Source organism: Drosophila melanogaster, chromosome 3R (assembly GCF_000001215.4).
Source record: "Drosophila melanogaster chromosome 3R".
NCBI classification, from domain to species: Eukaryota; Metazoa; Arthropoda; class Insecta; order Diptera; family Drosophilidae; genus Drosophila; species Drosophila melanogaster.
In genome coordinates, this window is record NT_033777.3 from 22,547,963 (window position 1) to 22,568,632 (window position 20,670).

At 40.3% G+C, this 20,670-nt stretch overlaps 2 protein-coding genes and 1 non-coding gene across 5 annotated transcripts; 1 reads left to right on the plus strand and 2 right to left on the minus strand.

Annotated features, from left to right (window-relative positions):
• Positions 1-2,069: 2,069 nt before the first annotated feature.
• asRNA:CR44062 (antisense RNA:CR44062) lies at positions 2,070-4,725 on the minus strand. Its single transcript, NR_074047.2, has 4 exons — positions 4,664-4,725; positions 4,136-4,314; positions 3,792-3,893; positions 2,070-2,901 (listed from the first exon to the last, which is right to left on the minus strand).
• On the plus strand, positions 2,718-8,532 carry bond (james bond). 3 transcript variants are annotated; one of them, NM_142805.4, is made up of 4 exons: positions 2,718-2,916; positions 6,672-6,795; positions 6,861-7,051; positions 7,442-8,532. In NM_142805.4, the coding sequence occupies exons 2-4, from the start codon at positions 6,738-6,740 to the stop codon at positions 8,159-8,161; spliced, it is 969 nt and encodes a 322-aa protein (NP_651062.3). In that variant the 5' UTR covers positions 2,718-2,916; positions 6,672-6,737; the 3' UTR covers positions 8,162-8,532. The 3 variants fall into 3 exon arrangements, with proteins under 3 accessions (NP_651062.3, NP_732761.1, NP_732762.1); NM_170022.2 differs by lacking the exon at positions 2,718-2,916 and adding an exon at positions 5,713-5,933; NM_170023.2 differs by lacking the exon at positions 2,718-2,916 and having other exon boundaries at positions 6,575-6,795.
• Positions 8,533-10,379: 1,847 nt separating this feature from the next.
• Positions 10,380-14,610, minus strand: sit (stuck in traffic). The gene is made up of 4 exons (NM_142806.2): positions 14,563-14,610; positions 12,287-12,467; positions 11,648-12,213; positions 10,380-11,306 (listed from the first exon to the last, which is right to left on the minus strand). Exons 2-4 carry the CDS (start codon positions 12,345-12,347, stop codon positions 11,046-11,048), a joined length of 888 nt encoding a protein of 295 aa, NP_651063.1. The 5' UTR covers positions 12,348-12,467; positions 14,563-14,610; the 3' UTR covers positions 10,380-11,045.
• Between the last annotated feature and the right edge of the window lie 6,060 nt (positions 14,611-20,670).

The window sequence follows — 20,670 nt, forward strand, 5'->3', positions numbered from 1 at the left end:
CGCCATATTTGAAAATGCTTGCCAGCAAATCGTATTGCTCCCGGTAAACAAGGTGCTTTCATTATTAGTCAACATTTTTGAGAGCTAACAACTTTTTATTGGCGATCAAAGGTGGTACTTCAACTGACCAAATATTGGATATTTGCGTAAATACCTAACAGGCATTTGTTTTTTTTTTCATGAGAAATTACCGTGACGAAATTACAAGACGTATATTATATGAATAGAAAATTTTCCTCTAGTCTGTAAACACTTCAGTAACAGAGAAATTGTTTTCAAAAAATGTTAAGGCATCTCATTAAAAAACATCAACAATGAACTCAACTTAAGCCTGGTAGTTATGAATTAGCATGTGTAGTTCCCCGATATTTAACCTACTTAAGTATGCACATATCTGCCATTCCTTGGACACTTTTGCAAAGACAACAAAGACAACATCACAGCTTACTTAAAATATATATATTTAAATTAATTAATTAAAGTAATACAAGAATGTCTAATTATAGCTTTTTTAGAAATAGCATTACGGTGTTATAAAAACCCACAAATGTAGGCAAATAACAATTCTAATAATAAAGAAACTTAATTGGGAAGACAAAATGGTGTTTGGCTAGTGAGGAAATATCACCAGCCTTGCAGGCCCAATAAAGATTCACTTGTTTGGCAAGCTCTTAATAGCGCAATTTAACTACGTTTTAATAGCGCCCTTAGAATATTTATTGCACATAAAGGCCAATATGTTTAGTCAAGAGTCATTCATCTTTGTTAAACAAATTCAATTTCAAACATAAGACTATAGAACTTGCTTTGCTCAGGGGCAGCCCATCAAGATGATATACCCTATTGACCAATCCAGGCCAATATCATCCATCAGCTCTCGGCGTTCTGACCAGCTACGTTAGAAACTCGGCCAAGGAGCAGATTTCGCACAGACCCCGACTAGCGGTATTAATCGACTGAATTAATACATTTAGTAGCGCTGAAGTTCAGGGTCATAATCACAAAAGAGAAGCGCCGATAATGCGAGCTGTTTCTGTTTGAATGACGAGCGCGCGACAAAAAATGCTAAACGGCCAATGTGCTTCAAATGGAAATGGAAATGCCAAAGACCCGGAAGGGTGGCGACCAACACAGCTGCAGTGCATCCAACTCGGCAAACATTTGCATATTTGACCGGGCACTTAGCACGTGGGTGGAGTACATGGATCACCATGGGTCACACAAATCACCTGGGAATCTGGGAGACTGGTGAGAGTAAGTGCGTGAAATTGACCCATTCATTGGACGGACAATCGCTTCCCATCGATCTGGAAATGTGTTAACTGCGCCCGTAAACCCTATTTGCGTAGTTAAATTAAGTGCCAGGTTATGGAGTTGGGGCGTGTCATCCCCCACATTGGCACATATATATATATATATATAAGCACTTATAACTATGCTGCCAATTGAGTTCGTCTCAATGACGTGACGGCGATAATAAATCAATTGTCTAGCGGTTTATTTAAAGCCAATTTTGTAGCTGGAAATTGGCACACAGAAAGAAAAGTGGTGTCAGGAACTTATATATAAAATGTTATTATTTTGGTTATTTTTAAAGGGTCTAATGGAACTATTTTTATTATAAAAATGTAGATAATTTTTTAAGCATTTCTTTATAGAGATGTTTTTAGAAAAATGTTTTTTTAAATGGGCACACAGAAAGAAAAGTGGTGTCAGGAACTTACATATATAAAATATTATCCATATCTATTTTGTTAATTTTAAAGGGTCTAATGGAACTATTTTTATTACAAAAATGTAGTTAATTTTTTAAGCATTTCTTTATAGAGATGTTTTTTAGAAATAACACAGTATCAAACGAAAGTGGCGAGGATGACGCAAAATCCAATTAACCTGAGTTATCACTGAAAGGTCAAAGCACATAATAAAAATATAAACTCCATCGTGCGGTCTAAAAATCGCGACACATTATATATAAATATAAAGTGCATGTATATATTTTTTTAGAAATTCATTCCAAACACTTTCAGTGGCATACAAACAGATTTTCATAAAATTGTTAACAATTTATGATGATGAACTAGAGTCTCTCATAGTATGTTCTATGTATGTTCGTTAAATTCTAAACATATACCATAATATATATATGTATATGTATACATGTATACTAATATTGAAGTATATTTCGTTTTTACTGTGTACTTTTTCGCTTCCCTCTTTGCTTTCGTTTTCTTTTTGCCGCTCTTTTTGCGATAGGATCTGCATGTTTTTTTGGCCAACCGGGAAAGGGTTAATAAACTTGTTCAAAATAAACCAAGAAAAAGCATGGCTTATCTGCTGCTGTTAGCAGTTTTGCTTTCTTTTCTCGCCACAGACATTCATTTTAATGGCTTCAAACTTGACCTTAGCACCAGAAAGCACCAAAAAATCAGTAAAGATAAAACCAAAACTAAATGTTTCTAAAGCAAAAATAAAATAAAAAAAAAAAAAAAGAAACCGCCGCGCAACTTAAATTGGCCATTAACGCAACTTCGACTTGCATCGTATCGAACCCGGCCGAGTGACGCAAAAATCAACTAAAAAAAAAGGTTAAGTATACGCCGTGCGGGCCGTGCCGCGACTGCGCTGCCAGCGTCGCCAGCGACGGCGGCGTCAAATGTTGGCCGGCCTGCGAAGCGCGTTCATTTTGTTTATTTATACAGCCGAGCGGGTAGAACTCCATATTAGTGTCTTCTTGGCGTTTGCCGCAGTCGAGTCCGAGTCCGAGTCCGAATCCGAATTCGAGTTTCGAGTCCGTAAACTGTAACTGAATCTTCAGGCTACGGTCGTAGTGCGATTGTGTGTGTGTGCGCGCCAGTGCGTGTGTGTGTTAGCCAAGTTCCAAGCAGGGAATCGAGTCAGCCGAAAAACCAACAGGTACGGAAGTGATATGAATTCATTTTTTGGGGCAACCTAAAGGCGTGATGAAAGTGTTGCATAAATTGGAGAGCAGTTCTTGGGCAAAAAAAAAAAAAAAACAAAAAAAAAACTGAGAGCTCGATTGGCAGTGGCTGGTCTAAGCCTGGCTAACTTTGCTGCCACCACCGCCATTGGTCCGTCTGATATTTCTCGTCGACCTTAACCCAATGCATCGTACATAGATTAAATGCTGAAAACTCGCTTGAGGAGCTGCAATTTTGCCAGTCAGCCAAGGCCAAGACTCTGGCTGCAGCATTGAGGCGGCCAAATCTAAACGATTTGAACTTGTAATCGATTGCGATTCAATTTGCAGCTGCACTAGCCAAATGGCCTTCAATAGCACCAAGCAAATGGCCGCCTGACACTATGGCCAAACTGAACACTCCCCCTCACGAAGATGACCACATTTCATGGTTAGGCAAACAGATTAGAAGTCGCTGTTCCCACGAAGAGACCACGGCCCATATCCGTTACAGTTTCTAACGACAACAACACAGACAGACGCAGAGGGTTTCGTTTGGGCCAGGAAAAAAATCCAATTAACGCCGCAAATATTTACAGAGTAATTAAAGGTTGTCAGTCGGCCCAAAAAGTCACCAGCAACAAACTCTGGCTTAAGACGCACAGGGGAAAAAGGTTTTTAAGTCATCTTTCGCGTTTCCTAAATAATATTAATATATTTTATTTTAACGAAAATTGAACTAAACAGTTTTGTTGATAGCCAAACAGATTTTTTGAACTATTTATATATACTTTCATATATGTCTCAAAAAGCAATTAGCTAGGGAATTTGCTAAGCTTAGTTTTAATCGCATTTTAAAACATTTTCTTACCGTGTGGGTTATAGTTATGGATGTATCTATGTGGCGTTTCTGCGGTTTGCCAACTGCTGGCTGACTCGACGCGTTTTTGTGCCTCCTCTGTAAATGCCTCGGCTGGCAAAAAAAAAAAAATTAATTTACAGCGCTAAGCAAGCATGAAACCATAAAACATGTGCACTTGACACAGGCAAAACTAAATGATTAACCTGTTGCACTCTGGAGCCACGTCGGGAAAATAACAATGTGGAAAAAAAAATTAAACAATTTTCAGGGTGCTCGACCCGTTTACATACCCTACCCGATCTACTCAGTACTCATGATTCTATGGATCCATTCGATTGCATCGCAACACCTACCACATTTCCAAACTTCAATGGGCTAATGTATTCGGGAATTTCACATGGCTAATTGTTGTCATTCGGCGAACACTCAAGTGCGTGTGAAAATCGTGCTGTCTGTAATCTATAGAAAAACATCCGCCCCATTGGACTGCAATTTACACAGCATATATGTAGCTATATCATTTTGAGGAGTTCTGCAACAGAAAGGAAAATAATAAAAAAATATTTAAACCAAGACTAGTTTACTATCATAAATTGCATGTACTTGGGATTTTCCAAACACAAATCATATTTTTTTTTTCTGGTGTACACACGTGGCGACATAACACACGAAATACCTGAGCTTCTAGGCGCAAAGTTGCAAAAAAAAAGAAACATGCAAAACTTGCTGATTTAAACTGGTGGCACATTAACAACGTTTAAATCGCAGCAGCAGATACAGATACATTTACATATAGACATATGCGCAGATGAAAGACTAATGCCCCATCGGCCTTCATTAGATTTCGAATTAGTGGCGAATTAAGTTGTTTTTATCCGAACCTTTTATTTTTAGAGGCAAGTTCGTAAAAATTAACGCTTTATTCGGTGCTTTTCCGCACCGTAACAGACGTATGGATATTTAGATACTATTCGCATTAGTCACAACATTTGAAATTATGGCAAAGCCGTGTTCGAGTGCTGGGTAAACCCAATTCCCAGTTCTCAGTCCACAGTTCCGAGTGCCAAGTATCCAAATATCGAGTGTTCTGATACTGCTGACAAGGCAGCACCTCTTAAAGGGTACAAAAATTTGCAAAAGCGAAAATCAATTATGCATACAATACACATAATTTTAATGCGTGCGCGGCAGAATGTGGTTGCTGGCTGCTTCTGCGTTTATTTTTAATTTATTTAAGGCGGAAGACCTGCTCAGCTCACAGAATCTGTGCTCCACTGCCGTCGTATGGGATACTGAAGTAATGGCTATAGATGTGGCCTTTGGTTAACCGAAAGTGTGGCACCAGAAGGTGCTGGGGTTACCCAAAAAAGGGAAGCTGCCATCCAAAAGGGGCGTAGCCAGAAGGGGGATCAACGTCAGCAGCTGCGAAGGCAGCCAGCGGAACACTCGCCTGACTTTCAATTGGCGTCACATTTTTGGTCGACTGCGATCATGATCATGATGATGATGATGATGATGTAGTTGATGCGGCAGCCAGCTCACTTTTCCTGTCTCCAGTGTCAGTCTATATGATTGCCAAGTGTCTTGCATACGAATGGGTCTGGGAATGGCAATACCTATATCTATATAGCTATATGGCTATATGGCTATATGTCTATATGGCTATATGGCTAAGGGAAGGCGAAGTCAATTGCGAACGGCTTAACCCTGACAGAGACCTAGTCTCAGTCGCTGTCGATCGGCGGTAGTCAAAACATATCAATCATACGCCGAGTGTGTCCAATTAGCGACTGTGGCAGGTGTTTGCTCTGTTCTTCGGCCAGGCCAGGCCAGACTCTCCAAATCAAATTACACGCCATGTGATCATCCATGAAGAGTGCTACTGCAATCAGAAGGGAACAAAACTCCAGTCATCCCAGAATCATTATAGAGCAGGCCGTGCCTTTAAAATTCAAAGTACAAGCACATAAATTCGATCAAGTTTGACAACTAGTTTTATACCGTTCCGATTTGTGACATTCCCAACTGGACATCTTCTAGCATACCAGCTAATTATACAAACCAATCTATATACATTTTACCACACATATATATATATATATATAAATTCGAGAATCTTCGCCCGAACGAGTTCCGGTTGGAGTTGGCTAGGTCAGTGGTTAATGAGGAGAACACCTCGAAATGTTACATAAGAAACGAGTTCTGGCTGCCGTGTAATTGAATATATTCGATGGGTCATTTTCAATCAAACTCTTTTTCCGTGTGCAATTTAAATAACAATGTGAGGCAAGAACACGAGCCCCAGTGGCTAGAACATAAACTCCGAGTGCCGTGCCGATTTTATCTGAACAGTAAAGCTGAAAAAGACAATCGCAGATGTTCAGGGAGATGCCAAGATGAATGCCAAAGATAGTATTAACTTTAGTGCCAAGGCGAGAAATTCAAATGAAGCCTTGAGTCCGGATTTTTTTCAGGTTTCTACTGTCACTGACTTGCGGTCTTGGCTTCGGCCAAGAATCTTAGATCTTTAAGACATTCTCGTTCGATTCTATTGAATCGAGAGATTCACATATGTCTAGTTATATCGTTGAGCTGCACCACCCTTATCTTTGCTGTCGTCATTCATCATTCGATTGGGGATAACTTAATAAGCGATTTCTTCGCGCCTTTCATTAATAAATCTTTGGCGTGCCTCGGCACAAATTCCAATGCAAATCACGATCCTCGGCGAGCCGAGCAGAAACAAACGTGCTGAGCCTCTCCAAGCGATCGCGATTTAGAATACCTATTTTCATTCAATATTTCGGCAACGCGGCGTACGGACGTCGGGCTCTGAATTCTCGATTTTTGGGCGAAAATTTCTAAAGCTCGTAAGCCTCTTTCTTTCAGTTGCCAATTGACAATTGCCAGTTGCAGAAACAGTAACAGTAACGAAAACAGAAACAGAAAGCCAATATGACGAACTACATAAAGATTGTCGAGGAGCGAATCTCCGGCCTCTCAAAAGGAGTGGGTAAGTTGAATCGAAATAGGTATGCATATATATCAAATGAAACTAATGATTCGAATACCATTTAGATGAGACGGTGGACAGCTGGTTCCTAATGAGCTCACCTATGCCCGTGGTGGCCGTGGTTCTCGTCTATCTGGCGTTTGTTCTGAAAATCGGACCCGAGTACATGAAGAATCGCAAGCCCATGGACCTCAAGCGCATCATGGTGTTCTATAATGCCTTTCAGGTCTTGTACTCCATTTGGATGTGCCGCACGGTGAGTCCATAAAACGGAGCGTCATAATTATTCAGCTTGTTTCGCGATCTCGATTTATGTATTATTCATTTTTAATAAGAAAAGCAGCGTCAAGTGCTTGTCGAACATACAAAGTTGCGACCTACGTTATATTGTCATTAAATATATTAAGCTAAACCAATTTAAACCAATTGTGCAGAGAATTCGTTTATTTGAAGACTCTATTTGTGAATTTTTATTTCACATACTATTATACAATTCAATTGCAAATCGATGTCGCGCTTTAATGAATGAACAAATTAACTGCACTTGAATAAGAAATTTAAATAAAATAGCGTTTTTAAGCAGCAAATTAAAAATAATAAAATATATGAGGATTAATTTCCCCTTTTCTTTTTTTTTTTTTTGCAGTCCATCCAAGAGAGCAATGTGATGGCGTCGATCTTCTCGAAGAAGTGCGAGATTAACCGCACCAGGGAGCAGAATCTGACCCTCTATTCCGGTGCCTGGTTCTACTTTTTCTCGAAGATCATCGATCTGCTGGACACGACGTTCTTTGTGCTGCGCAAGAAGGACAACCAGGTGTCCTTCCTACACGTGTACCATCACACCATCACGGTGCTCTTCTCCTGGGGCTACCTGAAGTACGCTCCCGGCGAGCAGGGCGTGATCATTGGCATTCTCAACTCGGGCGTGCACATTATCATGTACTTCTACTACATGGTGGCCGCAATGGGACCCCAGTACCAGAAGTACCTGTGGTGGAAGAAGTACATGACCAGCATCCAGCTGATCCAGTTCGTCCTCATCCTGGGCTACATGCTGACCGTGGGCGCCAAGGGCTGCAACATGCCCAAGACACTGACCTTCTTCTTCGTGGGCAACACGGTCATCTTCCTTTACCTGTTCGGCAATTTCTATCGCAAGACCTACAAGAAGGCCAAGTCCGTGGATGGAGGCAGTCGCACCACCGGCAGTAGTTTGGCTCAATCCGCTCTGCGTGCCGCCGGCGGTATGGGTTGCATGCCGCAGACCATGAACGCCGGTAAGCATCTGCTCCAGAATGGCCAGGTCGGAAAGGCGTACATCGATCTGAACAACAACAGCGTGAAGCCCATGAAGCTGGAATGATCGGCGATGCCGAAAATGGTGTCGTTGGGATTTCAGTTAGCAATTATGTTTTTTAGAGCGGGGCTTAGTTCGTAACTCTTACCTTTACCTTTACCATTACCAACTATCAGTAGTCTGTAGTCTGCGGAGAATAACTTGTATAATGTTTATATGCCGGGCAGGCGGATGATGATTCAAATCCAAAAAGTAGCTAGGACCCTAAGTGCGTGAATGTGGCCATGTTTGTGTGACTGAGTATGTGTTAATGTTTTTCTAGCTGAGCGTGTATGAGAGCTAGTGTGATAGAGCTTATTAATGAAATGCAGCCGTAAATCGTTTCGCAAAACAAGAAAAATTCAATAAAACTTTAATTTTGTATATTTAATAAAACCAAAAAAGTCTGTGTCTGTTCTTTGCCGGTGAAATTCGGGTTCAGGTTTTGGGTTTTGGGGGTTTTTGGACTTCTATTTCTGCGCGAAGCTCTTGGGTTAGGTAATCAAACCGGATCCCATTGGATCCTATTATTTATGACAACGGCATGGCCACGCGCTCCATCCACACGCAAAGAAAAATTATGCAGATCTGCAAACCATTAAACGTGATTAATATCTGTCGATTGAGTGAAGATATACTACCTCTTTTTGTGCCAACTGTCTAATCAGAGAACAGATTAGAAATATCATAAAACAAAAGCACAAATTTTTGCATCCCTAAAAAACGATTCTTTAAATAAACCATATTTTTATGAGTGTAGAACCTAGTACGCGTGCTGCGATGATTATCCAACATTGTGTGTGCCCCGTCCATTTTGTTGGCCAGGCTTAGACACCCTGGCGACGATTGGAGAATGTCTTTGCCAAATTAGAATTTCTAATCAATTTTTTCTTAACTCGCCTTGACTCACACACATGCCTCCAGCATCACATGAAGCACCTTTATTTATGCAGATTTCGAGTATAAAACTCTTGTTGTTTTGTACACATTCGAGTCAAAGTTCAAGGGCCTGGAAAAGAGTTTGATTTGTATCTATGGGTAGGCGTGTTATTTTAAATGAGCCTCGTTTTTGCGACATTTGCATAGGTCAAACTCTATGTTGGTTTTAAAACTAAGAACGGCCTGAAAGTATGCCTTGAATTGTGATTATGGAAATTTTTTCCAGTTTCTTGGTAAATATATAAATAACGCCGGAGATCTTCATCTTCAATCGAAAGTCTGATAGAATCTATGCTGATCAGACCATAAAACTGGTATAATATTGGCATTAGCTTAGCTCCGGTTGGGGCCAGATAAAAACCGAAATTTTTGGCTGAGAGCTGCGCTTTGTTTTCTCATGTTTGTGGTCAAGATCAAGGCCAAGTGTCCAAACCGGCTTTATTGAATACTGTATCCGCACATCGGATGGCCGCAACCCCACTCGAAGATGCGTTTTCACTTCCGCTTCAGTTGCGTTCCGTCTTGACTGATTGATCAATAAAAGGCTGCGGAATTTATCAAAATCTTATCTCCTCCGTCGCCGCCGTTCAAGGTGCCTGCGAAATGAGCTCTAATGAGTGGCCAAGTGGTCGTCTTTCCAGAGTCTCGTAAAAATTCATGAACCGATCGTGTCCAGATCATCACCCCATAGACCAGTTGTACTAGCCACGCCCATTCAAATTTAAATCATTTTGGCTTCCGCTGCTGAATGAATAGGTTCTTGGTTATACATACATATATCAGCTGGTCAATCGATTTGAGTTGGTTCCTTGAGCAAAGGTTACCTCGTGCGATTTATCTGAGGCTTACTGAGATCATGAATGGCTAGATTGGGATGCAAATGGGTGTGATTGCTCTTTGGGAGATACCCCAATGTTGTCGAAAAGACAAATATACCATTAAAGTGGCTTGAAACCATAAATACAAGTTGAATGAACACAAATGATTACAGGAAATGCTTGAATATGCAATGTTTTCAAGGCCAATTGCATTAATTCATTATTTCTTTAAATGAAAAGTAATTCATTTAAAAGTATAATATATTATTGCGTCAAAAGGAAAAAACTTTTAAATGTATTGAAAACAAGATCATTCAAACTATAAAGAAATAGTATGGGGTACATGATCCTGATAAAGTGATCTATTAATTAAAAATGTCAGACTTTTTTGACAAATATACGATACATAAAAACAGATTTATATGAAAAATTCCCATAAAAGCAAAGTTGAGATCTTTTTCAGTATATTGACACTAGGAGTGTCAGTTCTCACTTCCGTTAATTTCCCATTCATAAGATAAAGAATAAGGCTCATTGTTTTTTTACGATATTTTTGTAGAAAAAATTCTAGATTTATTTGTAAATTGTGTTTGTATTTATGGTTTCGTTATTAGCTAGTTTTTCACTTGTTTAATGCCTACTTTACATACCACACGTATATAAAATCTAAAGAAAACACATTCGCATGCGTACCTACACTTATTTACACAACTAACGCTTCTTCTGCCTGTTTACTTAACTTAGTTCAGTTTCAGTTTTGGCCGAAAGACATACGACTTCTTTCATTTGGGTCCGCCCGACACGATGGCGAACTTCAAACGGAGCGAGCGATGATGATGACGATGGCGGCAAAAAGCAATTTCAACTGTTTGAACATTTACATTTACATTTACATAATATGTGTATCTGTGTCTCGAAAACCTCATTTGCTCAAATATCTATTCGTCTCGTTTCTGATTTTCTTTTTTTTTTCGTGCTTCACGTCTATTTGGCGGCGGATTACTTAAGAAATTAGTCAACAAGGTTGCACATAGAACATGGGTGGCTCTCAGTGGGTGTTTCTACCCGCCCTTTTGTACGAGTATTGAAGGGGTTTTGTGTGTTGAGGGTGGTGTGTGTGGGTGGGTGGCGGTGGGTGTTTGTGCTCCTCCCTCTTACAAGGCCTTCTGCTTCTCCTGCTGCAGCTGAATTGCCTTGTTGAGGTCCTTGGCACATCCATCATTATTGTTATCCGCCGACAGAGCCTTCTCCTTGGCAGCAGCCTGCTTCTTCTTGTAGGACTTCTGGTAGAAGTCGTTGAACAGGAAGTAGAAGAACACCGCGTTGGGCAGGGTAAAGCACACCGACCACCTGGGATACCCACAATCCGTGTACAACAGCTGCGTCTGGTGGATGAAGGCGCAGCAGAACTGGATCTGTAAGAATAATCGTAAAATCGGGAGACCATTAAGAGCTATCGATAAGGAAGAATGAGGTGCTATCTATTTCTGAATCTATCTGTTTTGTACTTATACTAATCTAGATAATTTTAAAATGAAATGGTTGTAGAGCTCTAGTATCTCACAACAAAATAAAACTATATATCACTTTTAAGTGCAGCCCTAAAATCAAAGAATACATTTGAATATTTTCCACTTAAGTGCTTTCCTATTTAGTTCTAAGATGAAGTCATTAGCAAAGCAAGTAATAAACCTCTTATAACCCCTCAAATTGAAATACTACAGATATCTATGGATAGCGTATAAAGCGTTCTTACCATCTGCAGGTTGGTGATGTACTTCTTCCACCACAGATACTTCTGCATCTGGGGTCCGAAGGCGGAGAGGAAGTAGTAGGAGTACATGATAATGTGCACGAAGGAGTTGATCCAGCCAATGAAGGTGCCATGTCCGCCGGGATAGTACTTGCTGGTGCCCCAGCTGATCATGGGCATCACCGTGTGATGGTAGACATGCAGGAAGGTCACCTGTCGGTCATTCTTGCGCAGCACAAAGAAAATGGTGTCCAGCAGCTCGGTAATCTTGGCCAGATAGTAGACATAGACGACGCGCGCCTCACGATACGCCTTGGGTGTGCGGGACCAATCAACCGGCTGGCACCGCCAGCTGTAGTACTGCCAGATGACCACGCCCTCGTAGACCATCCAAACACTGAGGGCTACCTGGAAGAAATTGTAGACGAGCAGGGTGCGTTCCAGCTTGAAGGGTTTGCGATCCTTCATGAACTTGGGTCCCCAGGACAGCACGAAGAAGAGATAGAAGGCCAGGATGCCCAGCAGGGGCAGTGGCGACTTGATCAGGAACCAGTCATTGGTGCGGGGATCTGCGTGGGAATATCAGGGATTTGATCAGCATCTATATGCGGCACAGGTAGTTCCCCTCCCCATCCAACTCACCTGCCAGATCGGTGAACAGAAAATTCCAATAGTCCACCTGTGTTGCGTTGACGGCTGCCATTTTTAAATTCTCCTCGTTGGACTCTTGCTCCCACAAATACGATTATATAGCGACGATCGTTTCGATGTGAAATTCAAAAATCTGCTTAGCCTGCGTCGCAACGAACGAGTTTTGCGAAATCTAAATGGAATTGGGAAGATCGGAAGGGAGTCTGGATGAGGGAAAGATCTTTTCGAGTTTTCGTAGTTAAGTTATGTTAATGCGATTCTCGAGCAACTAATGCCAAAGCTATAGCTTCAGCTACAGCTTTTGCCATTGCTTTTGCTGTTGCTGTTGCCGAGCCCAGAAATCTAAATAAAATTAAAATAATAATCAAACGAAGGCGAAGGAGAATAGCAAATAGCAAATGTGTGACGGTGACGGTGAAATGCCGTGAAATTATCATGTAACAGTAACAGTAAATTATATTCATTATTATGAATTAAACAACCGCAGCGCACAACAGCCCGCAACAAATTGGTGGCCACCTCAAAACTTCAACTCCATATGGCCCATACCATGGTTGGTTGGTTGCCTCACGACCCGAGATACAAGACCCAAGTAAATTGGGCAGTGCCTCAGTGCCTCACGTGTGGAACGCATAAAACCCACTCGCACACCCAGCTAAATTATATTTGTGTTGTGCAGTTTGTTTGGTTTTGAGCTGTTGCTTGCCACTCTCTTACGGATCTCGGGGATCTTCTACAGAAGTCGTTTAGTCCAAAGTGGGACAGAGTGAAGTGGTACTCCCGGTGATTAATCATCGCCAAGAACTTGCTCCTCCAAAGGGGGCATTTGAGAACCATCGAGCTATCAAGCACCCATGCTAAATTCCAAGCATTCACGTTCGTTGACTTGAAGTCGACTCACACTTGAACTTGGCTAAGGCCGATTAAGACCACAAAATAATCGAATAGCATTATGATTTCTTGCGTCGTTTTCGAGGCTATTCTGATCGGCTTCTTGGTCTGCGAAGTGAGGAACAAATTGAAATAAAAAAAAAAACGACTGAGGAGATATTTTGAAGGGCAACTTGGCCAACACTCCAGTCGGCTATCAGCAGCCATCAACAGGTTTGGCTTCAGCTCTCCGGTCATTTCCTGCACTTCAGGTGTTATGGCTCCGTTTGAATATTACCTGCAACAGTTAGCGCAGAATGGGGCCAGAAAATCTTGAGGGGGAAGGCGACAAATGGCAGTCATAAGCCAAAAGGTGCTAAACACTTTTGTTGGCCGCACAAAATACTGGCCAAGAAAATCCAGTTTATCAATTTTCAGTTGGAATTACGACCTTGCCATGCGTTTCTTGCTCTTTTTTATTTTGTGTGTGTTCGGGAATGGGTGGGAATTATGATCTAAGCCATAAGATGTCGCATCATTTGGACGCCGTCGTGTCTGGCTGATCATCGCCAGCCAATTTGAGGGTATTTCCACTTGGTTAGTCATTTGGTAAATGTCCGGAGATGTGGGAAACCTTGGAAGCACCTAGAGCGAGCAAATAGAAAATTGTGTCACCTATTGCCCAATTTGGACGACGGCGGTTTTGTTTTTGCCAAAATCAAATATGTGTCGCATTGGTTTAATGACCTTGACAGGTGGAGATCGCTAAACTCCTCATATGGCACTTGTTCTATGCAAAAAAAAAAAGTTTGCTGATCTAAGCTAAATATTAGGCATGGAAGTGAAAGATACAAAATATGAAGTATCATCTACTTGTGCTTCTAAGCAAATTTTAGAAAGATGTAAACACAAGCGTATCCTTGCTCATCTTTACTAGCCTTTTAAGTGTTGAAATACTTTGTTGATTTTTAAGGATATGTACCCTAACTATTGAAATGCACAAACTTTATAAACCTTTCCTTGTCAGCTGATCTGTCGATTGAATAGCTACAGAACTTCACTTTCAGGGACCTCTACCAGCGTATCAATCCAGTCTAAGCCACGAATTCTATAACTGCTCGCCTCCAACGATTGATCTGATTGATCACTCAGATATATCTACACACACACACTGGCACACACAGATGAAGCGGTTTGTTGGGCACCTGTTGCAATCTCTTCGATTGCCGTGCACTTAATTTTGAGCGACGACAACTTAATGTTAGCACCGTGACAACTGTTTTTTAGTCTTGTTCCATCTTTAGTCTTGCTCAAATGAGGCTGATATGAGGCACTATGTGGTGTGGTGTGGTATAGTATAGTTTAGTATGGTATATTATTGTATAGTGGGGAGATACCTTTGCTGGCATCCGCTACCCACGAGACTTGTACGCGCACTGAACTGCTCCGCCGAGTTGTACGGCGCTATGTATAAAAATTTCGACTAAAGGTTCGATTTGGCACTGCTGTTTCTTCGTCTCTGCCTTCCGATTTGTTTTTGTATCTGTATCTGTTTCTGTATCTGTATTCAGTTCATCTTCAGTTCGGCGTTTAGATTCAGCTTTAGTTTTTGTTTAGCCGAACTTTTGTCTCGGCTATTTGGCATCTTGCTCATCCTCATCTTTGACTTTAGCTTTAGCTTTAAGATGTTCTTTTGTGCCTCGTGGATTCCAAACGCTATATGCTATATGCTACATACACAAAATGTATCGAATGGTCTCGTATGGTCTCGTTTTTCTATGATAATTGCGATAACAATGTTGGTGTTGTGTGTGCGTGTTGCCGGCTTTTTGTTGCTGTTGTTGGCCAAAATCGTCTGGCTTTTAATTCGTTTTGTATTTGGTTGTGCAGCCTTTTGTACAATTAAAAGAATCATAAAATATTCTTGAATAGTTGTCACTTTTGATCGATTTGGTCAAAGCGATTGCGGTAGAACTTAGAGGATAGCGAATTTATGGCATTGAGCGTGCTTCCAGAAATTTGAATAACAAGACCTAATAAACAGAAAATTCATTTAAACATTTGCAAAGTAAAATGTTTTTATTTTAGAAAACACAGCCAATCCCAGCGGACAACTCTGATTAGTTTGCTAATAACAAACAGAAACTAACATTCTATCAAATGAGAATATATTCTACATATACGTATGTGTACCCTAATGATACTTTCATTTTCTCTCAATTAATAGCTTTTTAAACAACATTCAGTCATTATAGAGTATTATTTATCCATTCCCTTAGGCTCTTTCATCATTAGCCAGAATATGACAACAAACCCTAGAAATAGTCTCAAATCGCCTCAGAATGAAATGTTCATTCTATTTTGTTTTCGGTTTCTGGTAATTCTCCCTTTTTTTATATCTTCATCCAAATTCGCTTTCGTAACCTTGACCCACTTGAAATACTTATTCACGCTTTAACTCCAGTATGAACTTTAGAACCTAACCCAACTGAACTGAACTGAAACTGCGTAGGTGGTTTATAATTTCGTTGACCTTTTTTTTTGGCGAATCAGCGAAATTCCCTAGACTGTTTTACAAGCAATTTGAAAACTATTTAAAACAAGCCTAAAACATTGCTATTATCGGCATAAAGCGGAAAGGTTTACAGCCAGAAGTATTTCGTTAAAAGTGTTTGTAAAGTTTATTCAAGGAAACGGCGCATTTACCTGGCAATTTACATACAAATTCTTTGGGCCCAGGGCTCGGAATCAGATTCGGAATCGGATTCTAACGACCCACAATGATCGCAGCGCATCGATTAAGGCCCACTTCCGGGTCAAGTTAATGAAACCAAACCGATAGCAACTATTTTGGCCAAGACTTCGAACTTCGATGTCTGAGAAAAAAAAAAACAGAGGCTGAGGCTGGGGTCACCGAAATGTTAACTGTGTCACCGGCGAATTGAACTTGAACTTGCCGATTAGCTTATGCCAACCAGTTCGAGTTCGAATCCGAGTGGACTGCATAAGATGTGGGTGAATGTCGACCGGGCGTATGGTTGATCGGGTGAATCCCTTCGTTGGCCAGGAATCAATCATACGCCGTGTGCGCCTCAGCCAGTGACAAATTCTTCCGGTGTTTCGGATTTCATTTGCATTCGTCTTTTGTTTGGCCACCAGCCATCAAGCGGATCATAATCGTATGCAAAAGACGTTAGTTTATTATCGCTGTCGCTGCAGACGATTCATGCGATCGAGTTCGATATATATGTATGTATGTATGTATGTATATATAAATGTATCTGAGGGGTTGCTGCCAGTTATGCAAATATCTTCCGCAAACATTTACATTTAGCCAACAGTCAAACTGGCGAACAAACCGTTAAACAATTATTATTGAATTTGTTTGTATATTCGCGGCAAATTGCGTAGACAAAATTGAGTCGCAAGGGTAATAATCAAATGTGCAAAATGTCTTTGGCTTGTAGAACCCTCAATTGGCGATGGGACAAAACATTATAAAGTAATTATGATAACTGGTGATTTTTCTGCTTTCAAGGGCGTCAAACAGTTGAATCATTGATTTCCGATGATCAAACAATTTCAGCAAAGTTACTCCAATAAAACGAACTTTATTTTCCTGCCTACAGCAACTTGTAGTCGTAAGATTGTTAACAGCAATTGCAAATGAGGCTCTTAAATGTTTAATTGGCCGCATTAAAGTTTTTTGCGGTCCGCCGACTTCAATTTCCGAGCTTGGCTTTTTCACACGCTGCTGGCGCCATCTGGTGTTCAAGTTTGCAAAGCCAAGCTTAAAAAGCTTAACAATTTCGATGTGTTGCAAGCATGACTGAAAAATATTGGTTTAAATCTACAAAAGTTAAGACTAAAACTTGGCTAAAACTCTTTGAATTAAATTTTTATACAAATATTATTTTATACACAGCTGTAGACTGTGAAGAAAAAAGCCATGCAAATTTTTAAAACAAAATACAATAATTATTACAAACATTTTTTATTAGTTTTTAATGATCATAATACCATTATTAAATGTGGTAGGTTATAACCGATGATGAATTGATTGCTCAGGGATTCCCACAAAAATCACACGACAGACAAAAGATATAGTAGATCAATAATCTTGAATAATTTTAAATGATCATTATTGTCAAATATAAAAGTTTACTTTATGCTTTTATTTATCAACAAAATGTTGGCAATTTTGTAGCCTGCACTGCACCGAAGAACGTTCTTAACTTATCTTATACTTAACATATTATTATCATAGTATTTTTTAATAGAAAGAAATGTCTCTCATATAAAATATATGTTTATAATCAACATCTATTAAAACTAGAACCGTATTTTGTAAGTGACTTTTTAAGTAGAAATCAATGGCATTTCCTACATTATCCGTATATATGTATAACAAAAGTTAATTACAAGCGTAACTAAAGTTCTAACGGAAACTTAATTTCCCTGTTTACCTCGAAGTAGGCCTATTATTAGAAGACAACCCCCCCTAGAAAGAACAATGGGTAAATGATCAGCTCCAATTAGCCGATTACATGACAGGTGGCAACTGATCGGGATGCGATTGTAACCGGGTCGATGCTCTATGGCCATAAAACTCATCCAAAGTGGCTCGTTATCGAGTCAATTGCGCAAATCGAACTCGTTTCCGTAGCGCGGAAATGCCGTAGCACCAATATACAATATTCCAATCTATATATCTTTTGCGAACTCTTGTTCTCGAATCCGAACCGATCTCCAATCAATCAAATTTTTGGAGTCGTAGCTGGGCAACAACTACCAACTGGCAACTACCGATGGTTTGCCCTTGGGCGAAACTCGTTTGGAGCGATAAATTCATATAAATCGAGAGAAAAACAAAAAGATTAATATGTGCGGAGAAAAAGAAATCGCACTTCCGTTTCCTGATCGATCCGATGTTGACTGAGAGTCAGAAAATGCCTAAGAAGCTTAATAGATTCGATCGCGCAGAGCGGTTTTCATTTAAATGCTTAATTATAAATTCTAGTCTTGATATATTTCTACTTCTTTTTTTTCGCCAGCTTTCGAAACGTAACTGAGGCAATTTGCCGTCTTTGGGTATTTGTTTTTATTTATATTTTTTTCGGATTTTGCGCTCAACAACTGTGTCAAGTTCAAAGTGAACTTTTAATTGCTAATTGAGTGACGAGAGATCTATTCTTGGCTTAGCCCGCTCTTGATTATATTCAAAGTTATGTATCGCACTGATTTCAAGTTCAAGTCAGCGACATGTGCGTTGCCAAGAACTTAGCCACTTTATCACTGGCCGGCCGTCTGGGCTCATAAACCAGAAAATAAAACACAAGCCACTCGGTTGGGTTTATGTATTTTTGGCTTTGGTTATTTCGGGCATGGAACTGGGAGCATCTTCTTCATTGACTAGATTCCCTTGGCTGTAACTGAGCACACGTTTGGCCAATTGATTAGCAGCCTTGGTTGGCCATGTTCACAGTTTGATCGAGGGGGTTTTTCTGGTTCTAAATCTTATGTAAGTTAAGTCACTTCAGAAATAATTAAATGATCTGCTTAACTGTTGTGTGTTTATACAAGCTTCGATTTATGAGCAGCAGAATTTTATGAAAAATGCAACACAATTTTATTGAATCTGATAACAGCATTTTTGAAACACACTTTTTGATAAATATTGTAAATCTTTCATCTGAAAAAATCCCCATTTAAATATTTTCTTTCTACGCACCTGATCATTTCTATTACTAATCGTGACCATCGAACGTGTCATCTATCTTCTCGGCTCTACCAATTCTCTTTGACAATTGGCCAACTGAATCTGAGCCGGCGTCTTCTGGGTTTACCCATTCAATTAGGGCCAAAAGTGGTGTGTGCTCGGCAAAAGTGCAGGCCGTGTATATTGAGCTTGAAATTCCGAATGCGCAAAACATCTGCACATGTGATATAAATATGTTTAAATTAAAGACTTGCCTCTTTTTTGGGGCCGTCTCAAGGGCATGCTCGCTTTTTTTTTCTGCACCAAATTGCAACGCAATTAAGACTAAGTATTATATATGGCCAGATCTGCAGATAAATCCGCGGAGACGAAAAGTTGACATGAAGCATTTGGCAATCGTATCGCAGGCATTGCGCAAAAACTCAAAACTCCGTTCGAAAAATTGTTGTGACTTTAATGAACAAAACTGGCTAAGCGTCTGTAACCGATTAATTGGTAATTGCTGTTTACAGCCCCGATAATCAGGGGGGTCTGACCCACGGTCCGCCTTTCAAAAATGATTCCGTTATCAATTAAAAAAAAAACGCCGGCGGTCAGAAGTCAATCGGCGAACTTCTGGTACGATCGTTCTCAAAATGCTTCAAAATACTCCCTTTGTGCGACGTGTTAGCACCCACACCTTTTTTCTATCCAATGCTAATTAATTTATGATTGTTAATTATTTGCTACATGCACCAGCTAATAAAATTTTCTGCTTGCTTATTCTGCGGCTTTTGTTGGCCGACTGGAATGTGCTCGGTAATAAATTGGCTAAACGATAAAGCAAATATTATAGGTCTATATATGTTACTTAATAATTTAGGAAATTATTTAGCAACTTGCGCAATAAATGTTAGAACTATGCTCAGTATTATCGTAGATCACAATTTTAAGCTCCTGCTGAAATAACGTTAAAGCCGCAATTTAAATAATTAGTTTACTAACATGTCACAACTTTCCGGCTGAAATATTGAAATTTTGTCAACACCAGGGCCATTAATCAGGCGTATAATAAGCGACAAACATTTAGCATTTGCCAATATGATGAACACATTGAAAACATATTGATTATGATGGAGTCAAAGCTATTTCGCCAATGGCAAAAAATATGAGATATCTAAAATTGATGGAACGGAAATTCGCCAAAAAAGCCGCACAAAATCACAACAAAACTGGAGCTATCAAAACATACATTTATCATCGAAATCTTGGTTCGCTTGGCTGGCGGCGTTGCCTGCTTTGACTCTTCAGACTTCTTTGACTTCTTTAACTTCCGATTAACCTAGACCTAGGCCGTGAAACACCGCGGGGCTGTGTTACCAAGCTCATCATCCATCCATCCACGTTTAGGAGCCGAAGAGTCGAGCGTGGCCAATCCGCATTCAACCGTTAGCCGTGTTGGTAGTGGCCAACGTCATCCTTGCCGGCTTTGGATACAGATTCGAATACGTCGGCCCCAAACATGGCCAAAATAATCAAGCCAAGCAAAGGTCGAACTGGCCGGGCTGAACTTCAAAGAACCATTTACTAGGCACTCAATGCGCTCGGCGTTAATTTGTCGCAAAACGCAAATGGTTCTGTATGGAACTAAATGGCATAATTACGGGTAATATACCCCGGCGAAGGCTTCGCTGCACGTCCGATAATTTACACAACTTAACGACGAACATAACCCAGTGGCTTTTGCCTTCGATCTCTATGGATTTACACACGTCTCATTTATCTGCGGATTGATCGTGTATCTAAG